Source organism: Rhea americana, unplaced genomic scaffold, assembly GCF_003343005.1.
Source record: "Rhea americana isolate MKP2758 unplaced genomic scaffold, rheAme1 scaffold_34, whole genome shotgun sequence".
Taxonomy (NCBI): Eukaryota; Metazoa; Chordata; class Aves; order Rheiformes; family Rheidae; genus Rhea; species Rhea americana.
Genome location: NW_028186468.1, coordinates 5734482 through 5757077, shown reverse-complemented (window position 1 = coordinate 5757077; position 22596 = coordinate 5734482). Strand labels below are relative to the sequence as shown.

The 22596-nt window shown below is 35.3% G+C and overlaps 2 protein-coding genes across 9 annotated transcripts in view; one reads left to right on the top strand and one right to left on the bottom strand.

Annotated features, from left to right (window-relative positions):
* Positions 1-7096, bottom strand: part of FBXO8 (F-box protein 8) — a 19647-nt gene extending 12551 nt beyond the window's left edge. The window contains exons 1-2 of one of the 3 annotated variants that reach the window (XM_085311408.1): positions 6859-7096; positions 865-1204 (exon numbers count right to left, since the gene is read on the bottom strand). In XM_085311408.1, coding sequence (XP_085167534.1) covers positions 865-1193 — 329 coding nt within the window. In that variant the 5' untranslated portion in view covers positions 1194-1204; positions 6859-7096. Of the gene's footprint in view, positions 1-864; positions 1205-6641; positions 6726-6858 lie in introns of those variants that run through there. The other 2 variants (XM_085311407.1, XM_085311409.1) reach the window with 2 other exon arrangements.
* On the top strand, positions 6953-22596 carry CEP44 (centrosomal protein 44). 6 transcript variants are annotated; one of them, XM_085311402.1, is made up of 11 exons: positions 6956-7357; positions 9544-9690; positions 11168-11315; positions 12318-12464; positions 13359-13466; positions 14863-14991; positions 15931-16140; positions 18990-19059; positions 21173-21300; positions 21574-21611; positions 22396-22596. In XM_085311402.1, exons 2-11 carry the CDS (start codon positions 9602-9604, stop codon positions 22451-22453), a joined length of 1125 nt encoding a protein of 374 aa, XP_085167528.1. In that variant the 5' UTR covers positions 6956-7357; positions 9544-9601; the 3' UTR covers positions 22454-22596. The 6 variants fall into 6 exon arrangements, with proteins under 6 accessions (XP_085167532.1, XP_085167528.1, XP_085167531.1 ...); XM_085311400.1 differs by having other exon boundaries at positions 6958-7357; positions 14860-14991; XM_085311401.1 differs by lacking the exon at positions 6956-7357 and adding an exon at positions 7610-7738 and having other exon boundaries at positions 14860-14991.

The window sequence follows — 22596 nt, the reverse complement described above, 5'->3', positions numbered from 1 at the left end:
GCCGACCATCTAGTCTAAAGATAAATATGGTTTCATATGACTTTCTCCTAGTGCTATGAAACACCAAAGAAAACAGTATTTTAACGAAATTTAAATCTTGTACTATTGACAGATCATTCCTTTACTGTTCCTGGATTTATTTCTGAACTCCTTTTAGCTTTTTCCATTCTTACTGACTATAATTCATATCTTTTACTACTTCAGTACAATACTCTTGTTTAACTCCATTTGTCCTTTTCCTTGTTAATGCTTAGTTTAGCTACCAGATTTAAAATTGCAACCTATTTTAAGACATGAAAATGTCTTTTGAGATATCTGTGACCTAGAAAAGCTTTCCCAATTTCAGCATTAGCTCAAACTACCTGTGTATGTATTACCTTCTTTTGAGTTGGCCTAGTCTGAGTGAAAACAAGCAGACTGCAAGATAATTAACAATAGGAAGTAGCTGAGTTCCCATTCGTTTTTAGTGGAGCTTCAGCTGAATAAATTCACTTGCTCAAGCTAGATATTTGTCTGAGGTTCAGAGAGGTAATAATGGAAATACTTGATCTGTGCCTTGAGCCAATACAAAAGTGAAGATAAAATCTTGTTTTTCTCTGTGATATATATGTCCAACAATCAGTTTGTAGTAACACATGTACTTATTAAGCACAGTTGTATATGTAGTAATATCCACTAATACTTGTTAGTAATTAGAAATGAAGAGTAATACATTTTAAAACTGTTTCTCCTATGTCAAATCCCAATTAACTTAGGAAAACTTTTTTTTTAGTATTACAGTAGCAAAAAAACACATATTGAAACAAACTTTAAATCTAATAATTACTGTTACTGTATTCAGATGATTTTATATTATTTGCTTACCCTTGCCAGAGAAGCTCATCATTAGCAAGATCCTGCCAGACACATGAAGCCAGACAGAGATCAGTTGCATTCAGGTATGACAAAATGGTAAAACTAAGCTCTGGGGGCAGCATCTCCAGGTTAATGAATCCTTCTTGTTCTTTAGATTTTCTTGTCTTCAACAGGTGGTAGATGTCAATGCCTCCTTGGGCTTGTTTGCGATGGCTTGTATTAGAAACATTGTTAGTAGCAATCCTCCTACCATGTTCTCTGGTAAAATAGCCTTGTCCGCTATATCCTTGATGTTGCAGTTGCTGGTTCCTAGCAACTCTCCAGAGTCCCTGACCCATCTGCAAACCTGCTGGACATAAAATGCAAATCAAATATTGAACTGACAACTATTTATAGAAATTTATAAGATAGATGTATTGGAAAAGTTAAAATAAAAGCCTAGAATTGATTTGAACAGAAAAAAGTTAGTCTTGTCAAAATTATCCTGATAGATTATTCTGTCCACAGTGGAGAAACTGAATAAATACTGAAAACAAAAAGCATTAAAAGAAATCAAGAAAACGCTTTTTCAAATATTTTTGCACCTGAAGAGTTGTAAAATTAACAATAGGCTTCTGCAAACAGTACCAAACATTATCCTTGTGAATTAATCTATGTCCAATGCAAGTTAAAACGACTTACTCATCAGAACATTTGGAATGATTACCTTCAGATTTTTTAAAAAAATCACAGTAATAGCTTATTTAGAAACAGTGAGGTGCTATAAAATGCAAGCATAAATGTAAGTGTCCTGAGCAGTGAGCAGCATGCAAAATTAGGCAGGGACTGACATTAAGGCAAGACTTAACAACTTGGGAATAGCTTCTTATTACAGTATTCCTAACTTCAATAATAACGCATTAAGGGTTCAGTTTCTTGTTTCTGAACACCTAAAGTATCTTTTCAATCTTTTTTTCACAGTCATGAGGGCTAGGACCTAGTGTATATATCTTTTGGAAATGAAAACTGGGATTCTAGCTGAAGCTACTTCCTGTTCATCATTCTTGTAGTTGTTCTACAAAAACTCACAATGCTGCGAATTACCTGCAACAAGATACAGCTACTAAAAGAGCAATCCTAATCTGAACACAAAGAAGCATGGCAACACAGACAAGTGAGGTAAAAAACAGCCATGTGGTACTGCTGTGAATGCACACAGACTAGTTTATGTAGTTCTAGCATATTACTTTAAACATCCATAGCTATGTTTTTTTTTAAAAAAAAGATTGACGAAAATACATCAGATGGTTGGTCTGATCACGATTCTTGAAGATAACATAAAGAAGTAAGAAATGAGTAGTAAGTGGAAAATGTTGATAGCTTATTTTTTTTTTTTAATTGCTGGCAACATAGTGAACTACCTAAACCCTTTTTTAATCACTGTGAATGAGAATAAAGAAATAAACCTAAGGGGAAACTGAGGCTGAATTCTGAAAACATCAAGACAGTTACAGTGTTGAACAGCTGTCCAAAATGGAAGTCTATTGCTCTGAAAACTTGGAAGGAGTCTAGATTGAAACACACGAAGGTATACTTTTTTACTTTATGCCCTTCTCTAAGGCATTTTAAAAGACTGCGGTATAATCTCATATAATAAATCTTAAAGAGCATCCAAAAGTTATTAGGCTGAATGTAAGAGGCAAGATTAAAAGTAAATTTGCTGATAGCATAAAAACTTGATGATAAGGCTTCAGTATCTTAATTATCAAAACCAGTACACTGTGTGTTTGTTATTTTCTGTCAGCTTTTGTTGCAGATGGTAAGAAAAGCAGTAGATCATGAAAGTTATTAAATATCAAGGTTTCTGAATGAAACATTTCATATTTCACTAGATAAAGATAGAAGTAGTATAGATCACACTTGACCTTCTAATTTAGTCTTGGAACGTTGACTGAATCCTATAAAAAAAAGTAGCGTACATATATTGATATAGCTCTTATTTTTCAACTTTTGCTATGATGACACTTCACTATAAATAATCACACTAGGATGCTGACTTTCAAAAAAAGAATTAGAAAAGTATGGTGTGGACTAATAGGATGGTACCTGCATTTTTAGTTATTCATTTTCTGATAGCACAGAGAATTAAAATTAGGGCTTAATCTGTTAAATTTCTGGTCAGAAATAGCTGGAAATGGTTCTACCTAAGCAGAAAAAACAGACTATGGATAAGGTGGTGGATCACAGGAGAAGAATTGAGAAGTGAAATGAAAGAAAAAAAGCACAATCAAGATAGAGGCAGGTGAAAGACAAAGGTTCAGCTGATTGGTGAAAGTTATCTACACAAACATCTATTCGCTGCTGTTGTAGAATTCAGTCATATGTTCCAAAAAATCTACTCCGTGATGTCAAATATCTATGTTGCAGCTTTCTGACCTTTTAATTTAAATAAGGCCAAAGGTATGAAGAAACTGTAATCATATGTGTAATAATCAATTTAGTAATATGCAAAATTTTAAAGAAAATCATCACTACCTCTACTTTCACTTTCTGTACAGTTATATAGTTGGCTTAAGTTTCATTTCCTGTACAGTTACATATTTGGCTTAAGTTTTTTTAGCATTCTGAAGACAGCTTAAGCCATAATCAGTAGTTATACTAGGCAAGTGTTAAAAAAAATAACTTACTGAATCACACCATAAATAGGATATACAGTTAGCTGCAAGAATGTATGCATAAGAAGATATTCTCATTTTCTTGAGATCAGCATTTAGCTTTTAAAAAGCCTTTATCACTATAGGTGAACTTGCTTCATGAGAGAAAGTCATACTGCAACCTGCCACTTAAAAATGGCAGCACAAGAATGAGTAGTCTGCTGAAAGTGGGCATTAGTAACTTACGCTGATTTTTGTGATTGATTTATGAAATACAGTCCAAGATGTAAATATTTCTTTACAAGATGAAGAACTCTGTATCCTTCATTCTACAGCAAGATTGAAGTATTTTTTTTAAAACAGACATTCTCAGAGACGCAATTCAGTGCCAACCTTTTCAGGTTTTAAACAACAAGGAGAAAGAGTTACTAACCTTCATCCAAGGGGAGTATCACCACCAATAATACCAACTGTAACAATAACACTAAAAGCATCAGTGGCAAGTGTGCCAGAATTGGCATTTGAGACTACAAGCATAAGGGCATCAAGTCTCCTGCCACTCCCAACTCCAGTTGCTGCTACCTCTGCTGTTTCTACCCTGGAGCAGACAGACTACATACAGATGTGCTGTAAGGAACCCTGTTAAGAAACAGTTTTTATGGGTATGCATTAACAACTGAGCAGGGTATTAGGAATGGAGAGGAGAATTTCCAATGGGATGAGGAAAACGGACAAGGAATATTTTTTGAACAAATACAACATTTCAGAAAGGGCTACTATGACTGAACTATACAATTCAATTGAGATCAAGTTCCCATTTTGCTAGGCACTGTGTAAGCACTTGTTAATTACCTAAACGCAAATTTAGACAGTAAACAGGTACCTCTAAACATCTTGCGAGGCTTCAACCAATTCTTGCCCTTAGCCTTGGGAGTAACACTGTCAACAAATAATTATACTTGCAAACATGCAGATGCAAATTTTAGAGGCTGTCTGTGTTTGCTTAGTGCAGGTATCAGATGATCTGAATGGCTGAACTGATGATTGTTCAATCAATTCTGTCAAAGAAATACTAAGTCTAAAAAATGTATGTATGTATACACACGTACAAACACATACAATGTAGATGTAACTCAAATGTCCTGCATGTTTTCTCAGTGTAGCTCTCTGTGTAAAAATAAATCTGCCTGAATATATATCATTGACACTACACTAAATGATAAAATAACCATACAGCAAGAGATCATTTTCAAGGACTGAAAGAACTAGGAGTGTGCACTTGTAGTTCCTCATCATTATTCCAAGTTGTTAACCAAGACAGCAACAAAAATCAGCAAAGAAAATAGTAACAACACTGAGATAACAAAACTTAAATTTCATGAAATATGAAATGATCCAACCTATTCCATGTAAACAGTGTATGTCATGTAGAAAGAAATGAAATTTTTCTTAAATGCTGCAATCTGCTTCTGGAGGTAGTTTTTATAAGACAAATTAAGGAATGTATTTTGCTAGTATTTTTGCTCTCTCTTCTGACATTACTTTATATTATAACAAACCTACATTCCTGTATACATTTGTTAACTCCAAATTGACAAAAAACGTCATTTGAAAATAATTATTTGGACATGCTTTAAATATAAAAAAAAGCAGTAACATCAAGCTCAACACTCTGAAGAACATTAGAAATCATATTGTGATAAGATTCATAATCGTAATGTATCAGAAAGCTGGGAGAGAAAGAGCAGCGTTAGCAGAACTGGGTCATCAAGAGACTGTCTGATAATTTAATCAAGTGAACTTTACACCCTCAGGTGAACATTTGGCAATTTTATATTAGCTTCAAAACCTCTCCAAAGTCAGGTGTTCTTTTTGTTGTGTATTTGTAAAGAATTTGTAGTGGTTGCAGGAGATCAAGTATTCCTACTTAGCCCTAAAACAAATATCAAAATTTTAGCTTCTAGTTTCATGTTTTTATGGCTGTATGCAACCAGTAGTTCCCGCTCACAGATCACATTCTATTGAGTAATGCTGAGCTAACAAGAATACTAGTAGTTTTTGCTGATGTTCATAGGGCTTTTCTCCCTGCACAAAAGCAAATTCTGACACATCAGCAACAACATAATCTCTTCTAAATTACTTAATGTTAGAAAGCGGCTCCAAGAGAGAAAATACTATCTTTCAAGAAACTGACTTATAATGTATGTCTTCCTCCTGTAACTATCATACTGTTATAAAAACATCACAGTATAAATCTTAAAAATTGGTCACTTAAAAACTGATTAAAAGATATACCATATATTTTTGTGCTGAGTACCAACTGAAAAACTTTCATATATGACACAAAGGGAGATACAATTTAAACCTATCTGGAACTGATTGTTGGAAATCTTTAAGCCTTAGTATGTGTGTAATTAGCCAGCAGCTTATATGCCATTTTTAGCTCAAATGTCTTATTTTTCCTAAGCAAGCAATTATTTTCAGCTTTGTAGTAAACCAGGATCAATGCTTTGAGAACTAGCTTGTAAAACAAGATGACTAAACCCATTGTTACTGTAAACACACCTTTGAAATGTATTTTTAAATGTATTTTGAACATCCATCTTCAATTGCCAGATTGAATAAGCCACTTAAATGTATGTTCCCATACTCTCAATTATGTAGCTTTACCTAGCAATTAAAACCTTTTAATGGCTTGCCTGTAATAATTATCAGAGGAAAAACACTCATCAGGCTTAATTATAAAGTGCTGACCTTCTCTGGCTCTGTGTGATGTCTGCCAGAGTCTGGTTTCAGTTTTGCTCATGCCTGCCTCACGTTACACCTTATTACGGATAATAAATTGTTTACAGTGTTGAAGAGCATGCTGGGATACTAAAAACTAAATGCAACCTCGGTTAAAAAAACCGCTTCTTTGCTACCGTGTTCTACTTTATCGAATAAAGCACAACGTGACGAACTGAAAACCCTCCTCTTTGTGGTGACCGGGCCGCATAGGTGGTGCTGTGTGACCACTACCTTCCTAACAGGGATGCTGTCAAAGCTGAAGTTTATTCGCCGGCGTCGCAAGCGGCGCCTGCACACAGCTTTTCCACGCGAGCCCGAAAAGCCTCATTTCTAACCGTGACGCTCGCGGTTCCCCCAGCTGCTCACCCTCCAGCCTGCCGGGGCCGCCGCCGGGCCCCGCCGCCGCCGGCCCTCCCAAGCGCGCTTCCCCCGGCAGAGGGGCGCCGGGGCCGGGCCCCCGCCGGCACCGGGAGCGACGCGACCGCCAGTCCCGCCCCCGCACGCCATAGGGCCGCCCCAAGAACCTCGGCTCCTGATTGGCTGCGCCGCCCGTCCGTCTGCCCCGCCCCGTCCTCGCCCGTACCTGCGCGAGCGTGGCTCTCAACCGCCGCCGCGACGAGCCCGGCCCGAGTCGGTGCGTGGGCCGCGCCGGGTGGGACGGGGGCCCGCAGCCCCCGGCGGCAGCAAGGGGCGAGGGGAGCCGGGCAGGCCCCGCCGGCGCGCGGGGAGGACGGGGACGCCGCCGCCTCCTTCTTCTCCTCCTCCTCTCGCCGGGGCGATTTGACGTTTGCCGTTGTTGCTGGAAGTGACGTCTCGCGGAGACGCTCGCTGGAGCCGGAAGCCGCCGGCGTTTCGTGGCGGCAGATTCAAGCCGCGCCCTCGGTCGGCCGCGGGTGGCCGCSCCGCGCGGCCGCGGAGCAAGGCGCGGCGATCGGCGGGCCGCAGCCGCAAGCAGAGCCGGGAGGGCCGCGGTGCGCAGCGCGGGCCGCCCCAGGAGCGCCCCGGGAGCGCGGAATCTGCGGATCCGGAGCAGGCGGGGCGCGGGCGCGGCCCAACCGCCGCGCGGCGGGCCGTTGGCGCCGGTGAGTGTCAGGGCCCGGGTCCGCTGTGGGGCAGCGGCGGCTCGTCCCTCCCCGCGGCCCCCCTGGGCCCGGGCCCTCCGTCCCTGGGCGGGGGGGGAGGCGGAGAGGGAGCCCGGCGGCGCTGCCCGCGTGCGGTGGCGCCGTGTTTCGGGCGGCGTTAGGGCGGCGCGCTGGGCGGGCGGCCGCAGCGCCGCCGCGGGCGGTGCGCTCGTTTCCAAGCTCCCGCCGTGCTGGGAGCGTCTCTCTCGCACCCAGCACGATACTGAAATATCTCTGCTTGATATTTTTGCGCCGACGCAAAACCGCGTGAATTCTTCCCCCCCTTCCCAACCAAACAAAATGGTCTAACTACAGTTTGAAGAAATCAGAAATATATTTATTGTAAGATAAACATTTTAGCTTATTTACTGTATTTTTAAGCTTTGATTTATTTGCTTTAGCAGTCTAAAATTATTTTTAAAGCCATTAACTATCTTAATATTTCTTTAAACATTATTACTTTACTTTGAGAGTTGCCAAGTTCAGAACTTTGCAACTGCTCTCCACCACTATGAATATACTGATGAAGTTGCTTACAGTTTTGTAATTGCGCTTTCAGTGATGGCTGAAACCTAATTATATAATTAGGCTTGCATAATTCTTTATCTCCTATCTTTGAATTGCTCTTCAGTTTCTTGGACCTAATTTTTGTTTATCTGCCTAGCTTTTTCTCTAAACAATATTAAAAAAAAAAAAAAAAAAAAACACCAAACACTGAGCCTGGCAGTTTGCTAATAGACTCTCTCAAGTTCCAGCAGTCTGAATGCTAAGATACAGGCCACTTGTTTTCAATTAGGACTTAAAAGGGTTGAGCTATCCAATCTGTGGTCTTAAAGTCTTAGGTTGGAAAAGAACCAGTAGTGGATGCTTATAACTTCAAAATGAATGCTTGCAAGATACAATGTTCTCAGAGTGTCTCTAAATATGTATTTTGAAGCAATAGAGTGAAGGGTTACGTTTTGAGAAAACTAGTACTGATATTTTTATTTAATTTGAAGCTACTACTTCAGGTATTTCTTTTTATAATCTACCAGGCAGACATAGTTGCCAGTGTTTTTAGATCTCTTAGGGCAATTAGTTTTTCTGTCTCTTCCTCCTCTCCTTGAGAATTTACTAATTAGTTTTGTTTCACAAAAAGTGTCATTAAAGTAGGAATTGCCTACACTTCCTAATCCTTTTTGAAAAAGCTAAAAACTTGTGGAAGATGATCTTGTGCTTTGCTGATGCACTTTTTTTTAATTATTATTTGTTGCTGTCTTTAACTTCCTTGCAGGACAGTTCTGCAGAGAAAAATGCACCTTTGTTATTAGATAAGTCTGTCTCTCCTGTGAGGCAAAGCTAATAGTAGATGGAAAGTGGATTTTCAACTTGTGTGTAACAACAGAGAAGTTTGAGGTGGACTTCTTGTCATGGCAGTAAATTTACACCTGTCTTGAAATGTCTAGGCAATCTGTTGCCTCTCTTCCTCCCCACCCACTACCGCCATGATTTTAAACTTGCTTAATGGATTATTTATATAGAGAGCTGCAGTCTGTGATGAATTGTTAGGCATGTCTTCTGATTGCTCCTTTGGCTAGTAAACTTGGGACCAAATGATCTAAGCTAGTTTCTCTAACTATTTCAAATTTGCTGGGGGAAAGCTGTCAAAACCATAGGAAGGTTACGGTATCTTAAAAAGTTGCAGAATCAGTCAGGATGATACRATCAAGCTTCCTGATAGTAATGATTGTATATGTTTTTAAGGTCCTGACCTTGAAAGATCTGAGGAAAAGAACAGGAAAATTTTTAGATGAAAGAACGCAAAAGGCTTTCACTGCTTCTGGAGTTTCTGCTCCTTTGAAACAGCAGAGGAACTTGTTCTTACTCCCTTTTAATGGGTTTCAGTCAGCTCTAAATTTTTAGTATGCATTTAGATCTCCTTACCTTTAAACATCTGTGATAGTTGGTGGGATTAAGGATTAGTGCTTGATACTGAGTTAAAATGAATGAGGAAGATGACTGGTATTAATGAGTTTTGTGCTAGCCTGTGCTGTGTTGTAACATTTGGGAAATAGTAATGTCTAGAAAAAAGGAGCAAAAATAGATAATTTTAATGATATTTCTATTGCATTTTAAAATTTTCATGTATACATGACTTTTATTTGAAGGAGGAGAATGTACTGTATTATATTTATCTCATAATCTAAGAGAAGAATATTTGAAATAATGACAACAGGAGACCTAAAAGGAAGTTTAAGAAAAATAGAGCAAGGACTTCGCTTGTTAAATTATCCAAGGGATGTGGATTATACCGGGTAAGAAGCAATGTGATTCAGCTTATACTGATGTATGATGATAACAACATACATAAACAGTGTGTACAGATATGTATTTAGTATGAGAAATATGATCTTTGTATGTTTGTTTTCCTAATGGAAGCAATAGGAGGAGTGTAACTGGAAAAGATAGATAGTTCCTAAAGGTTGTCTATTACTTTTGTGTTAACAAAACTGATTGAATATTGATGCTTCATGGAGTAAAAATTACTATTTCCTTGTATTGGATTAGGTAATAGTTAAAAAAAAAAAAAAAAAAAAAAAAAAAAAAAAAAAATTATCAAAAAAAAAAAAAAAAAGTAAAAAAAAAAAAAAAAAAAAGAGTGTTTTAAAAACTATCTTACCTGAAAATCAGGGCACTGAGAGAAGTTAGTATAGGTATTAGATAGTTAGATCCAGTGGGATGACTAATTTTATCTATTAAATACTTCTGGATGAATGATCAGTTCAACTTATCTTTTGACTCTACTGTGTCACATTTAAATTAATGATTAATATAATACTTCATGGCTTTCCTTCTTTTTGTGGATCAGAATTACAGATCACTGTAAACTCAAATCCTTGTTTTCAATGGATTTTTTTTTCTGAATGTTATCTTTTTTTCTCTTAGTAACTTGGATCTTGAAAGAATGTTTAATTTACATTATTAACAAGTTTTTCCTCTAACCGTAAAAACTGCAAATGTAAGGAGTACACCTGTGTAACATTTACATTTCAGTTCTGAGAAATGGAAGGTTTTGTAATACTTACTATTGATATGTTAAAATTCAGAAATAAGTAAGTTTCCACATTTCCCTCAAAATTGATTCACAAATAGAATTTCCCTGAGCAAAAAAATCTTTATGCAATTTGGGGAATAGGGAGAAATAATACTTAAGTGTGTGTTCTCTTATGATTATAAAGTTAATGTTCTTCACAATTTAAACTAAACATTCCATCAACTGCAGAGTATTTTGTTTTTTTTTTCTTTCCTAACTGACCTTAAAGCAAAACTTATACAAAACTGCTAAACACAGTTAACTACAAATTAAATACATTTCAGGAAACAGAATAATACTGTTCTATATATATTAAAAAGAAAGGACTATTTTCTTTGATTTCATGCAAATTCTGTGGAAAAAACTTCCTTGAAGAAATTTTATCTCTTCAAGATCAAAAATTAAGCATTTAGATGATAAAGGCTGTTGGGCTTTAGATTTGACAATGTTAGAATGATTAGAGGGCTCACAAAACATTATTTCAGGATGTTTACACATAAAAGTAAGAACTACTGGATAGCATATGCCTGCAAAATTACATTGATCAAGATAGCTGGGAAAATCTTGAAGTTCAAGTTCAATTTATGTTTGATATCATACTGACTATATTAATATATCTCTGAAGTTAGATGTTAGAAGTGACTTACATTAAAGACTTTTCTCTTTCTGTTATGTAAAATACTTCTGTTTCTCAATAGGTTAATAAAGGGTGATCCAGCTGCATTTTTACCCATCATCAGCTATTCTTTTACATCTTTCTCCACTTCCATAGCAGAACTTCTGGTGAAGTGTGATGTAGAACTCACAGCAAAGAGTGACTTGCGTTTCATTGAAGCTATTTATAAGGTATCTGGTTTTGTGCTCTTTGTATTAGAGAGACAATTTTGAGTAAGGCCTCATAACTGTTAAACATCTAGTGTGAGTTTTATTAGCAGGCAGTGAAAATCAATTGCAGTTCTGCTACTGCAGAAGGTAAGCTGTAACCAACTGTGTGACAAATCTTAATTTATATTTTCCTGAAAATAAGGGAGGATATTATTAGCCAAATCTCAGTTTTGACACAATCAGTAAAATCATATTTTGTTAAATGCGAAGAATACAAAAAATATTTATTGCATAGTAAGTTATATAGCCAGAAGCGACCTTAGAGGAAATTATGACCACCAGAAAACCATAGCAAACCTCAATAATAGTGATAACAGTTAAAAAGTGCAGTTATTTTAAAATGCTGTGCCAGATTAATTGGTGTATAAAGTCTGCTTCTTAACAATTTATAAATAGCATTAAATTCTTTTCTGAATTGAATAAAAGTAATTTCATGCGATTTTAAAGTATCTGTAAACACTTTACATTTTTGTTAAAAGGATGCTGGATGTATTAATTAATGTTAGCTTATTCAGATTAGTTTTCCATCTCAAGAAGGTGGAGACTGCTTTGCAAAGAAACTCAGGGTGGGAGTCTTATTAGGCCTTTGACATATTTGCTGAAGTTAACACAGCACTTAATAGAAGTATTGTACACTCACTTTGGATTTTTTTTTTTTTTTTAAGGTTAACATCTACAGTCATTTGTTTAGTACATCTTAAGATGATGTGAGATATAAACTGCAAGAGTGACATGAATGAAGTGTTTCTGGAAGGGATAGGTTACAAGGCCTAACTGGAAGAATCACCCTGGAATATGTAAATTACCAAATGATTAAAGGATTAACTGTTAAAGGATTAACTGCTAAAGGGTAGAATGAAAGAAAAGATTTTTAGAGAAAATAAGAACAAGAGTATGCTATTTCTATGACAACTTACATGGTGATTTTGAAAAAAAAATGAACCTTTTTTAATTTTGTTGCAGCTTCTTCGAGATCTGTTTCAATATAAACCAATCTTAACAAAACAGCAATTTCTTCAGTTTGGCTTTGCAGAACGAAAAATGCAGATTGTTTGTGACATTATCAACTGTGTGATAAAAAAGCATAAGGAATTAAATAACTTGAATAAGGTACTGATCAATTAAAATTATTTTGAGACATACTTCTCAGACATATGCTTGGTGCTGCTCCACTTAGGTGAAGACCATTTTTTTTGAAGATAGAGCATCACTGATGTAAATAGCAAGAGAATTTAGTAAGAAGTACCATTATGAGATGCTTGAGTAGTATCAGGTATACATGAAGCTGCCAATGCTTTGTAGTATCAATAAAAGAAAATTATTAGAAAAAAAGATAAATCTTTGCCATAAGTGTTATTATTTATTTATTTATTTTTTAAACAGTTCTAAACGTAGTAAATGTTCAACTCATTAGATTTTTTTTTTAAGGTAGACTTAGAAACAAAGCAAACCCTTCTGATATATAAAAAGTTCTGGTAACGTTTAGTTTAGATACAATGCTTATATTTCAGCAGTATACATTTGTGATTTTTATTAATCATATTTGATATACATTATTAAGGTATTAATATATATCAATGTGTGCTATGTTTAAAACTTTATATTTTACAGGATTTTTGTGATAAATTGGCGTTTATTGTAGTCTTCAAGGCTTCTGTATTCCTTGTCACTTTTTGGGATGTGACTACATCCTTCTTTCCTATTTGTTTGTCTTTCAGTTCTGGTGCAAGTTATCTTTCTGTTTATGACCAATTTTGATGCATCCTTGCATAGGCATTATGGGTATATATGAACAGTGTTCATTTCCAGATCAGTTTTCTCTGTTAATTTGGCTAATATTTACCTTCAGTGGTTTTTAGACACTGTTGTATTAGAGTTATAATTGTGTTTGCATTTGTGCCGTGCAGTATTCCTGTTAATGACACTTAGAAATGATGACTTTTTTCAGGAAAATATTCCTGGTATTAGAAGCATATTTTTTTTTCCTCTTCATTTTTTTTGAAGGCCAAATCTCAAACAAGAAGGAAACTTGGATCTTTTAAATACGAACTGTGGTCAAATTGTGAAAAAGCCCATGCTGATCCCAGTGGCAATGCTATGAATTTCAAACAAGTATGAAAATAGATCTTATTACTATTTTACTCTGTCTAAAGGCTGCTCAGAGCTGTAGCAAGTCAGAATCTTTCAGAAATACGTGCTTTTATTTGAGTTTTTGTGTTTGAGTGCACAGGTTTTTGCAAAATACGCATGAGTTAATTGAAGTATGTTATTAGAGAGAATGTCACTTCTCTTTTACTGAGCAGTTGATCTCAAAGTTATGGTGGTAATGATCTAGTACTGTCACTTGTTGGTTGAATTATTCCAAAAAGGAGGGCTAGCAATCAAAATATGATTGGAAAAAGACAGAATATATACCCTATATGGAGTTGGAACTGATGTGCTTTCAAACACACTTTTTGTTCTGTTGTGCAGCTCTGTTCAGCAAAGTTTTCTAATGAAACGTTTCTCTGACTTCAGCTTAATGCTTGATTGGCAGCTATGTTACTCTTCTCTTTGGAGACAGCTTTTGTCCTGTGTTCTGCCAAGAGGGTGCAAAGTAAAATCCTGCAAAACTTCTCTAAGACTGTGACTGTGATCTCTATTTAATATGAAAATATTGTTCCTAGCTGTGAGGAAAACTTCACAAAGAAAACATATGGCATGACTAATGATACTTCCTTATTATTGAATAGTAAAATTGAGTGGAAGTATATGAGAGTGTCCTTATTAAGAATTCCCTTAAAGAGAACTTCACTTTCAGTAAAACATGCAGTCTGTAAGTGTTAAAGCATTGCATAAAAGTAGAAGTAGCTGCAGATTCTCAATCCTTAAGTAATTTATTTAGGGAGAGAGGGAGAGATCTAGGGCTGGCTTTTACCTGAAAGGAAAATAAAAATTTGCCTTTTATTTTGTTCTTTCTAACAACAGTTTTCATCTGAAGTGAACTGCATAGCTACATAAGACTATTTTACCAACAGCAATCAAGGAATAGAAGAGTTTTAGTCTTTCTTATTAAACTTTATTTTTCTTCCAAATGCTTGTGTGGTAGTTTTAATGTTGGACCTATCTGTATGTGTGTTGATATATAAGATTAATGAGATTCACACCTCTCTATGTACATTTGGAAGTCTAGCACCCGGATGGTAAAAGGGAATGTTGGTATTTTCAGCACTTTTTATGTGAACCAAGGTATGCTTTAATATAGTATGGTCTATGCATAGGTCTTCTGTGATTTTTTTCATGCCAGGTTCATTTGCCATGCAAAATGAACTGTTGGCTCTCTAGGTTTTTGCTTTTTGATTGCTATGTTTTTGAACCAGTGGAGATGTTTGTTAGATTACAAAAATGTTACATGCAAAATGCTAAAATAATAAGCCTTTTTGTATCAATTAACTGTCATGAATTTCAGAAGTGTTTTTGTAATGAATAACGCTAGTGATTTTCTTTTTTTAAACATACTGAAAAGAAGCCTCAAGTAGAACGACATCCAGAAAGCAAAGATAGTGACAACCTTCTTTCACCAGCCCTTCCAGCAGAGGGAGACAATGAAGAAGAATTATACTTAAATCATGATGTTCTGGAAGTCAAATGTGAACAAGTAAGAATTTTAATTTTAAGACTATGTCCACGCATATTCTTAACTCGTCTTACAGAGCTTTTCTAAAGGCAGAGAAATTTTTTAAAGATAGTTCCATGCACAYTGACTATAACTTATATATTAAAATGGCTAGGAAAATTGTGCTGACCTTTCAAGAGCCAGTTCTGGCAACCCAGCTTTCTAGCTTTATCAGTTCTATTTGTCTCTCTTTTTCTTTTAATCAGTTTCTTTAACAATGGGAAGGTGTATCTATCTTGACTTGATAGTTTTTGAATTCATTGGTCCATTTTGTCTTAATTATGACAGTGGAAGATTAGTTTTTAGATRTATTTTAACGGATTTTTTGTGAAAAGGATGCCTTCCCTCAAAGGATGACAATAGAACTAAAGAATGTAGTATTGATGGAACCTATTTTAGACAATAAGAAGCAAAACATCATGAATGGTTTACCCATAAAAATGTCTTTTCAGTCAGATCTCCTGTTTTCTTGGACACTAGAGAATCCTTTTTCTGTCAGAGTTTCTCTCTGCATGCAGTTTCTGATGCCAGCCAAGGGTGAGGTCATGAGACACAAATTCACTGGAAATTAGCCTCTGTTATTACTAGTGCTTATGTTAAAATAGCATTTAAAAATGGGTAAAAATGAAATAATTATTGTGGTAGTTGATGTCCAAATCATTATTCTTTCAATAAAGCACCTTCAAATGCCTGAATCATACTGAAATCAGCTTTTTCTGAATTCATTTTTAGTATGTAAAAGCTCAATCTCATGAACAGTCAGTTTATAGCAATTTGGAGAGAAAAAAACATTCTTTAATGTGACAGAATTCAGCTTACTGAAGTAAGGAAATAATCGCTTTAATTTCATAGATCAAATGATGAGCTATACTTATATCTATGTCTAAATTGGAGGAAATCTATTCTTATCTATTTTTCCAGGTCTTAGAAGATAATTCTGAGATTGAGTTCCTAAAGAGCCAGCTTGCTGATTGCCAGGAAAAACTTCATAAGCTAGATTGGATGGAAGATAAGCTCCTTTTTTTAGAAGAACGACTGAAAGGAAAAGTGATTATAGATGAGAAAGACTGGAATAATTTGTTGAGTCGAGTTTTGCTCCTTGAAACAGAGCTGTTGTTGCAGTCCAGAAAGGTATGTCAACTTCTGTTTTTCTCCTGTAATAAAAGGCAGATACAACTGTAGCAATATTGTCTATTTCTATAGTGCTATGCAGCCATTACCAAATGACCAAAAAAAGGTGTTGCCTAAGCACAGCGCTTGTGAACCTGCTTCTGCGCTTGCTGCTTTTCAGCCTCCTGAAGCTTTTCACTTTTTTTAAAAAAGACTATCTAAATGGAAATGTTATTTATAGTGTTGGTGTTGTGTTTTTTTTTTTTTTTTTTTTATATGGTTGTTCATTTGATTTACTGGAGTAACAAATTCTTTGAATTTATTTCCTCAAGCTTTATGCAGCAAAGTTATCCAGTGTAAATTGTTTCCTAACAGGAACAGCAGGTATAGCTCAGCTCAGGTAATGACTGTATGTGTATGTACATATATGTACAGATGCATATTACCTAATGAGCTTGTAGAAGGAGCCTTTGATAAATAGCATATTTGATGGAAAAAAAAAAGAAGGTTAATGAAAGTTAATTTTTTTTAATCCTATTCTTTTATGATTACCTTAAATTTATGACTTGACTGATGATACTTCATTCCCCTTCCCTCCCCTTCCCCCCTTTTTGTGCACTCCTAAATTCACAAGAGTGCTACAGTTGTAATGCGGCTACATTTGGCATACTTGTCAGAGCAAATCAATTACTGCATTGCGTTAAAAACTTTTTTCATGCTGCTGAAAGGTCCTTGTATACAAGTACATGCATATTATATAATTTCATATGTGTGCATGTAAATATTTTGAGATTTGAACTGCAGCATCGTATTTGTGAATGCATGCTTAATTTCAAAATATATTTACTTAGAGCTCGTCTATCCTTCAGATACAGTGAAAAGCTCTCCAGAAGCTGAAAACCTGTGTGAAAAGTACTTGATAAGTGTTGTTTTTTTTCTCTGTAGTTGCCAAAAAGTTTAATCTACTTGTAAACAGGAGCTTGGGCTATGCTGCTGGCTCTGTAAACTTGAAATTGTCACCACTACTTGTATATAAGATGTTTTGTGTGTGTGTGTTCCTTGGAAGTGTACTTATTATGCAAAATGTTGAAATGGAAAGTGGTTTGTGTGTTTTTTTTTATTTATTTATTTTGTTTTACCCAGTTTCAGGTTCAGTAATGCCTCAAGTTAATTACCATATGAAGTCATTCATATGGTGATTGAATGAAGTCACGATTACCATATGGATAAATATTGTAACTTAATTATTGGTGGGCATATGTCCAAATAAGACAGCTATTGTTAGGGTTCTTCTGGTAGCTGTCTCAACAGGCTTTCAGCTGAACAGCCGTAAAGAAATTTGTCCATCTTTCATGTGTGTTCTTTCCAAAAGGTGGTTGCTGCATTTATGACAGCAAGGGAAAGCTTGTGTTTCAGCTAGCCTTGTTCTGTTAATACTGTATTAATAATAGATTTGAGTTTACAGAAACATACAACGTATATTGAAGTTCAGAGTTTTGAGATAGTTGCTAATAAAATACTTAACACTAATATCACTCAAAAATATGCAGTAAGGTCATTTCTGTTCTACATGCTGTAAGAGGAAGTCTGCAGAAACAATTTGAATTCAGTTGGTATGGCATTGTTGCTTTAAAGCAAAAGAAGCTGACTTTTATGTTTTTAAGTCTTCAAACCCCTAACTTGTTTGGAAACTATTAAAAAAAATTCTTTGCGCCAGAGAATTGCTGTTTCTTTGTTTCATGAAATTCCATCCAAATTGTGCTTCACAGATATAGGAACAATTGAGAATTACTCCTTCTTACTCTTGCATTTTTCAGGAAACTGTTGGCATTTAGCCAACATAGCAGAAACACTCTTAAGATCTGTCCTGCATGGCTGCCAAAGTAGCAACAGCTCTGCATATAGCTCTAGGAAAGTAGGAAAGCTATTAAAGTAAATCCATTTCAATGAAAGGAACAGGCAGAAGAAATCAGTGCAGATACCTTCTACTCCTCCTTCCCTGCGGCCTTTCATTTTCTTTCCCTTTTTGGGGGATACTTATCTGTTTTTCAAGTTCTTCCCACATAGCACTTTTCCCTTGTTCATATCTTTGGGTATAATATTCACTTGTTAACTGACATAACTATGTCAGTTATTCCAGCTTTAAAAGCAATAGACTTCAAATCTCAGTATCATCTTCATTGGTGAAGAAAGTCTAGATGTTGTTGTTCACAAGTTTTTTGGAGACTTTTGAAGTTAGATGCGCTCACAAGCATTTAGTGTTAGTACAACTTTGTTTCCTTGCCTATAAACAAGATGTCGTGGAACATAGATGGCATTAAACACAAAACCATTCTTGAAGGAACCTTCTCTCRTTGGGGAGCCTGGAAAACCAGCTTAAACTGGACTTCAGAGTTCTAAATATTGATGTGCGGTGAATTTCATTTCAGATATACAGCTCAATATTTTCAGGGCTGAGGAGCTGCATTTCTGAATATCCAGTGGAAGTGGCATTTACTTTGTTAAGCTAACAGCAGCAGACCTCAGCATGCAACTGTTGGGACAGGCCAAGAACTGTCTGATAGTTCATTTGAATTGTACCTGAGTTATATGCACTACTCTAATGCTGCTGTTAAACAGATGAAAAGCTTCAATTTTCTTTAAAATTGTGAGATGGACTGGTATTTTTTTAATGCARTATAATTATGTGAGTTTTTGGCTCTTACGAGCTGAGGAGCAGTCCTATGAAAATAGTTGTGTAGGGCTAATGCATTTGAGGGGATTGATAAAGCATATCTATTTGTATTTACATTTAAATATAATTTTAGTTAAAAGACACTTTAAGCAGGATGTATACCTAAAATTCAGTAAATGTATAAACTGTATTGTAGAGTGACTTACCTACGGAGTTCAACAATGTAAATCAAGAATGTGCTTCCAATAGGATTCCAGTTTCTCCTGGTGAGTGTTTATGATTTCCTTTTTAATTAAAGGCATATGCCAAATACTTCTTGCAAATATTGACTAACATAGTGTTTTTAAGTAGACAGTTTCAATTTAGTGACTTACTAAATCAAAAGCATGTTTCAAATAAGAACTGAGTCTGCAAGTTTTGTTTGTAATCTATTCTTTAGAAGCTTTCTTTACTGAAGTAATTTTTAAAAAACATTAATGCAGACATATAGCATACTAACTACGTGTTACAAATAACACCTTACCAAAAAAATAAGATGCAAATTTAATTAGTGTATGTAGTTTATTTGTAARACATGATGAATGCTTCAAATTATAGCTAACAGCCTTTATTATGTTTCAGCTCTATTCTTAAGCATCAAGAGGAATAGAGGGAATTATATTTGCTGCCACAGGTTTACTATAGCTACAACAGTGATGCATTTATATATTTTACTTTAATCCTGTGGCTTGAGACAAATCAGAACTGATTTTTATCCAGAATCTCAGAAACTATTCAAGAAAGAAGTAAAATGTTCTGCGTATTTTATCCCTCTTGACTTTGCTAGTAGCTATCCAGTTAGACTTTCAGCTGTGAGGTTTTGGGTTTTTTTTGGTTTATTTTTGAAGAGCAAGGCAAAATGGTGTTTTATCTCAAATTGAATTTTGATAAGATTCGAGGAGTAAATGAAACAGCCATAAGTGGGAAAGAAATTTAAACCCCACCCCCATACCCTAAAGAATTCTATTCTTTTATCTTCCTCAATGGTAGCTCCTTAGCCTTAAGAGTGCATCATTTACTTCATAAATTTGTCCCATCTCCTCTATGGCATCTATTAGAATATTCTTATTTCTGGTGAGAAGAATGTTTCCCGTTCTTATTGAAGAGGCCTTTTCCTCCAGGATTGTTGCATTGAAATTAGAAGGGAAGTTAAAGACTCATTTCTGTAAAGCTCTGGAATCCAGTTTCTATGAAAATTACAAGGCAATTTCTTATTTATGTCAAAATTTATTTTAATTCTGAAGTCTTAGAAATGCAGCCTTCCTTTTATGGATCTTAAAAACCTTGCAACGTGTTTACTTCCATTTGCATGTTTAGTGGTCTATTACTGACATGTCAGAACTTCATAGAAAGCAAGCAGACTGAAGGTCTTTACAAGAGAACTTTAATATTTTTAGGGTTTTAGATTTTTTCCAGCATGTGTTTTCCTGTATTTTTTTTTTTTTATTAAACATCCAGGAAATTATAAGAACTTGAATTATACGAAGTCTTAAATTTTCTGTCTAAGAATGTACATTATTGAGAGTGCTTTGTTCTTGGTTGTAATCATTCTCTTCAGGAATCACAGCTGTARTGAAGATGCACTTTCTTAATTGATTAAAAATAATTTAATATGAGTTTAAATACAGAGCAGTATTGCCAAGCCCATTTCAAAGTAGGATCCGTAGACATTGTCTTATTAAAAATGCATGTGAATGCTTTTCCCTCTTGTTCTATAAATATTATATTGTTTCTGTCCCCTGACAGTGGTATTTTTTTCTCTTGAGTAATTTTGATTTTAAAAAGAAACAACATACCAAAGTCTTCCTAATGTGAAAGATAGCCATCCATTCAGCAGAAACAGACCTAACCTCATTGCAGTGGGAACAGAACTAGGAAAACTGCAAGAGCTTCAAACAAACTTCAAATTAAGCAATAAATTGATGATTTTCTTTCTATTTTTTTGCTGCTTATGACAGCAGTTATTTAGCACAAAYGAAAAACATTTGAACAGGCAGTTTACGAATAATGAAAACTATGCAAAATCACTATTAAATGCTTGACCTAGTAATTATATTTGCTTAAGTGTTGATTTTACTGTAATGAGTATAAAGCTAGCATTCCTAGATAATTTTTGGAATTAGTCTTGTGTGTGTTGTTCTTGATATATTCCATCTTTGTTGCTCTAAGGAATGAGAAATGTACTTCGGATACTCACAGTAGCTTTTTTTTTCCCTCTCTCTCTAAACAATGCATTCTCTTCTGTTATTACATACTGTAAATCAAGCTATTTGATAGCTGACCTTGCAATAAGAGAGCAAAAAGGCAAAGGTGACGTTAAAAATAAGTATTTCTCCATAGATATAGAGAGGAAAGAGGAGATGCCAGAGAGTCTCCATCAGTCGTCTGGATACAGTTCACTGTTATCCACAGACCCATCTCCCAAAGCCATGACCATTAATTATCATGATTTGACAGACTTTTCAAAGGTAAGTAAAACTGGCAAATGCTTAGTCGATTTCCTCTCTAAGGTCAAAAGAACAAGTAAGCATTAGTTTTAGTTGTATATACTACTAGTGAAAAACAAGAAATCTATGCAAAACTACATCTAGGTCTGTCTCAAAAAAAAAAAAAAAAAAAAACTTTGATAAGTAAACAGTTTTTAATGTCTCATTTTTCTCTATGAATTTTCCAGGTTGAAAGTCTATCTGAAGATTTCTAGCTTTGAAGAGTTCACTAAATTTGTTGCTTTTAAATTGCAGGAGACAACAAGGCAAAGAATGGAAAGGATAAGTAAAATGTAAGTAATAAGAAAGGGCAGCCGGAATTCATTTCCCAGGAGGGAATTGTACTTGACTAAGGCATATAGAGAATGTACATATGTGTTCCAAACCTCAAAGGTCTCTACATCAGGTGTGGCATTTCCTTATGACTCCACTGGATAATAAATCCACTTACAGTTTTGTATTTGTGGGATGACTCACTGTTTTGGTTTCTAACAAGCAATGGAAAGCATTCTTAATGGTATTAACTGCAGATTAAGGGGTGTTTAGAATCTGGTTGACAAGTAATAAGAATATCATGTATCTTCTGATAAGAATTTCCTGGGACTAGAAATTTTGATCCTATTAAGGAAAAAAAAAAAACCACTCTTTAATACAAAATAAGACCAGTTTCAGGCCAAGTACTGCATTAGCTATATTAAGGTATATTTGATACTAGTCCTGAGATTTGTAAAACTATTTCTTACAAAATATATTCAGAATTACACTTGGTGAGGAGAAATGAATTGCTATATAATATTTTCTTAACAAGAAACTTTTATTGTACAAATGCCTAGCTTTTTTGTGTGATTTAACCTCAAATTTTATTGTCTTTTTTTTTTTTTTTTTTTTAATATATGCTTAGTGCTCATTGGTAGAGATTCAACATCCCTACTAACTGAAGGGGAAAAGGGAGAATGAGAGGAAATTTAGTTTAATGTTGCCTTTTTTTTTTTATTTTAGGTTCTTTATAAGATAAGAATTAGACTTGCTTTTTACTGTGCTTTAATGTGTGTATGTGTATAAACAATGTATTTTCAGGATTGAGGAAACTTCAGAATTGTTGAAAACCTCAAACAGCATCTCTGAGAAGACCTGAAGAACAGGTCTTTGGACCCATTCTTTGTAGTCTTATGGATATTGCAACTAATATATGCTTCTACAGCATTAAAATTTTAATATATAATTTGTGTAATGATCACCAGTGCTTTTATTCTTTTAGAATAAAWTTTTTTTAATGCA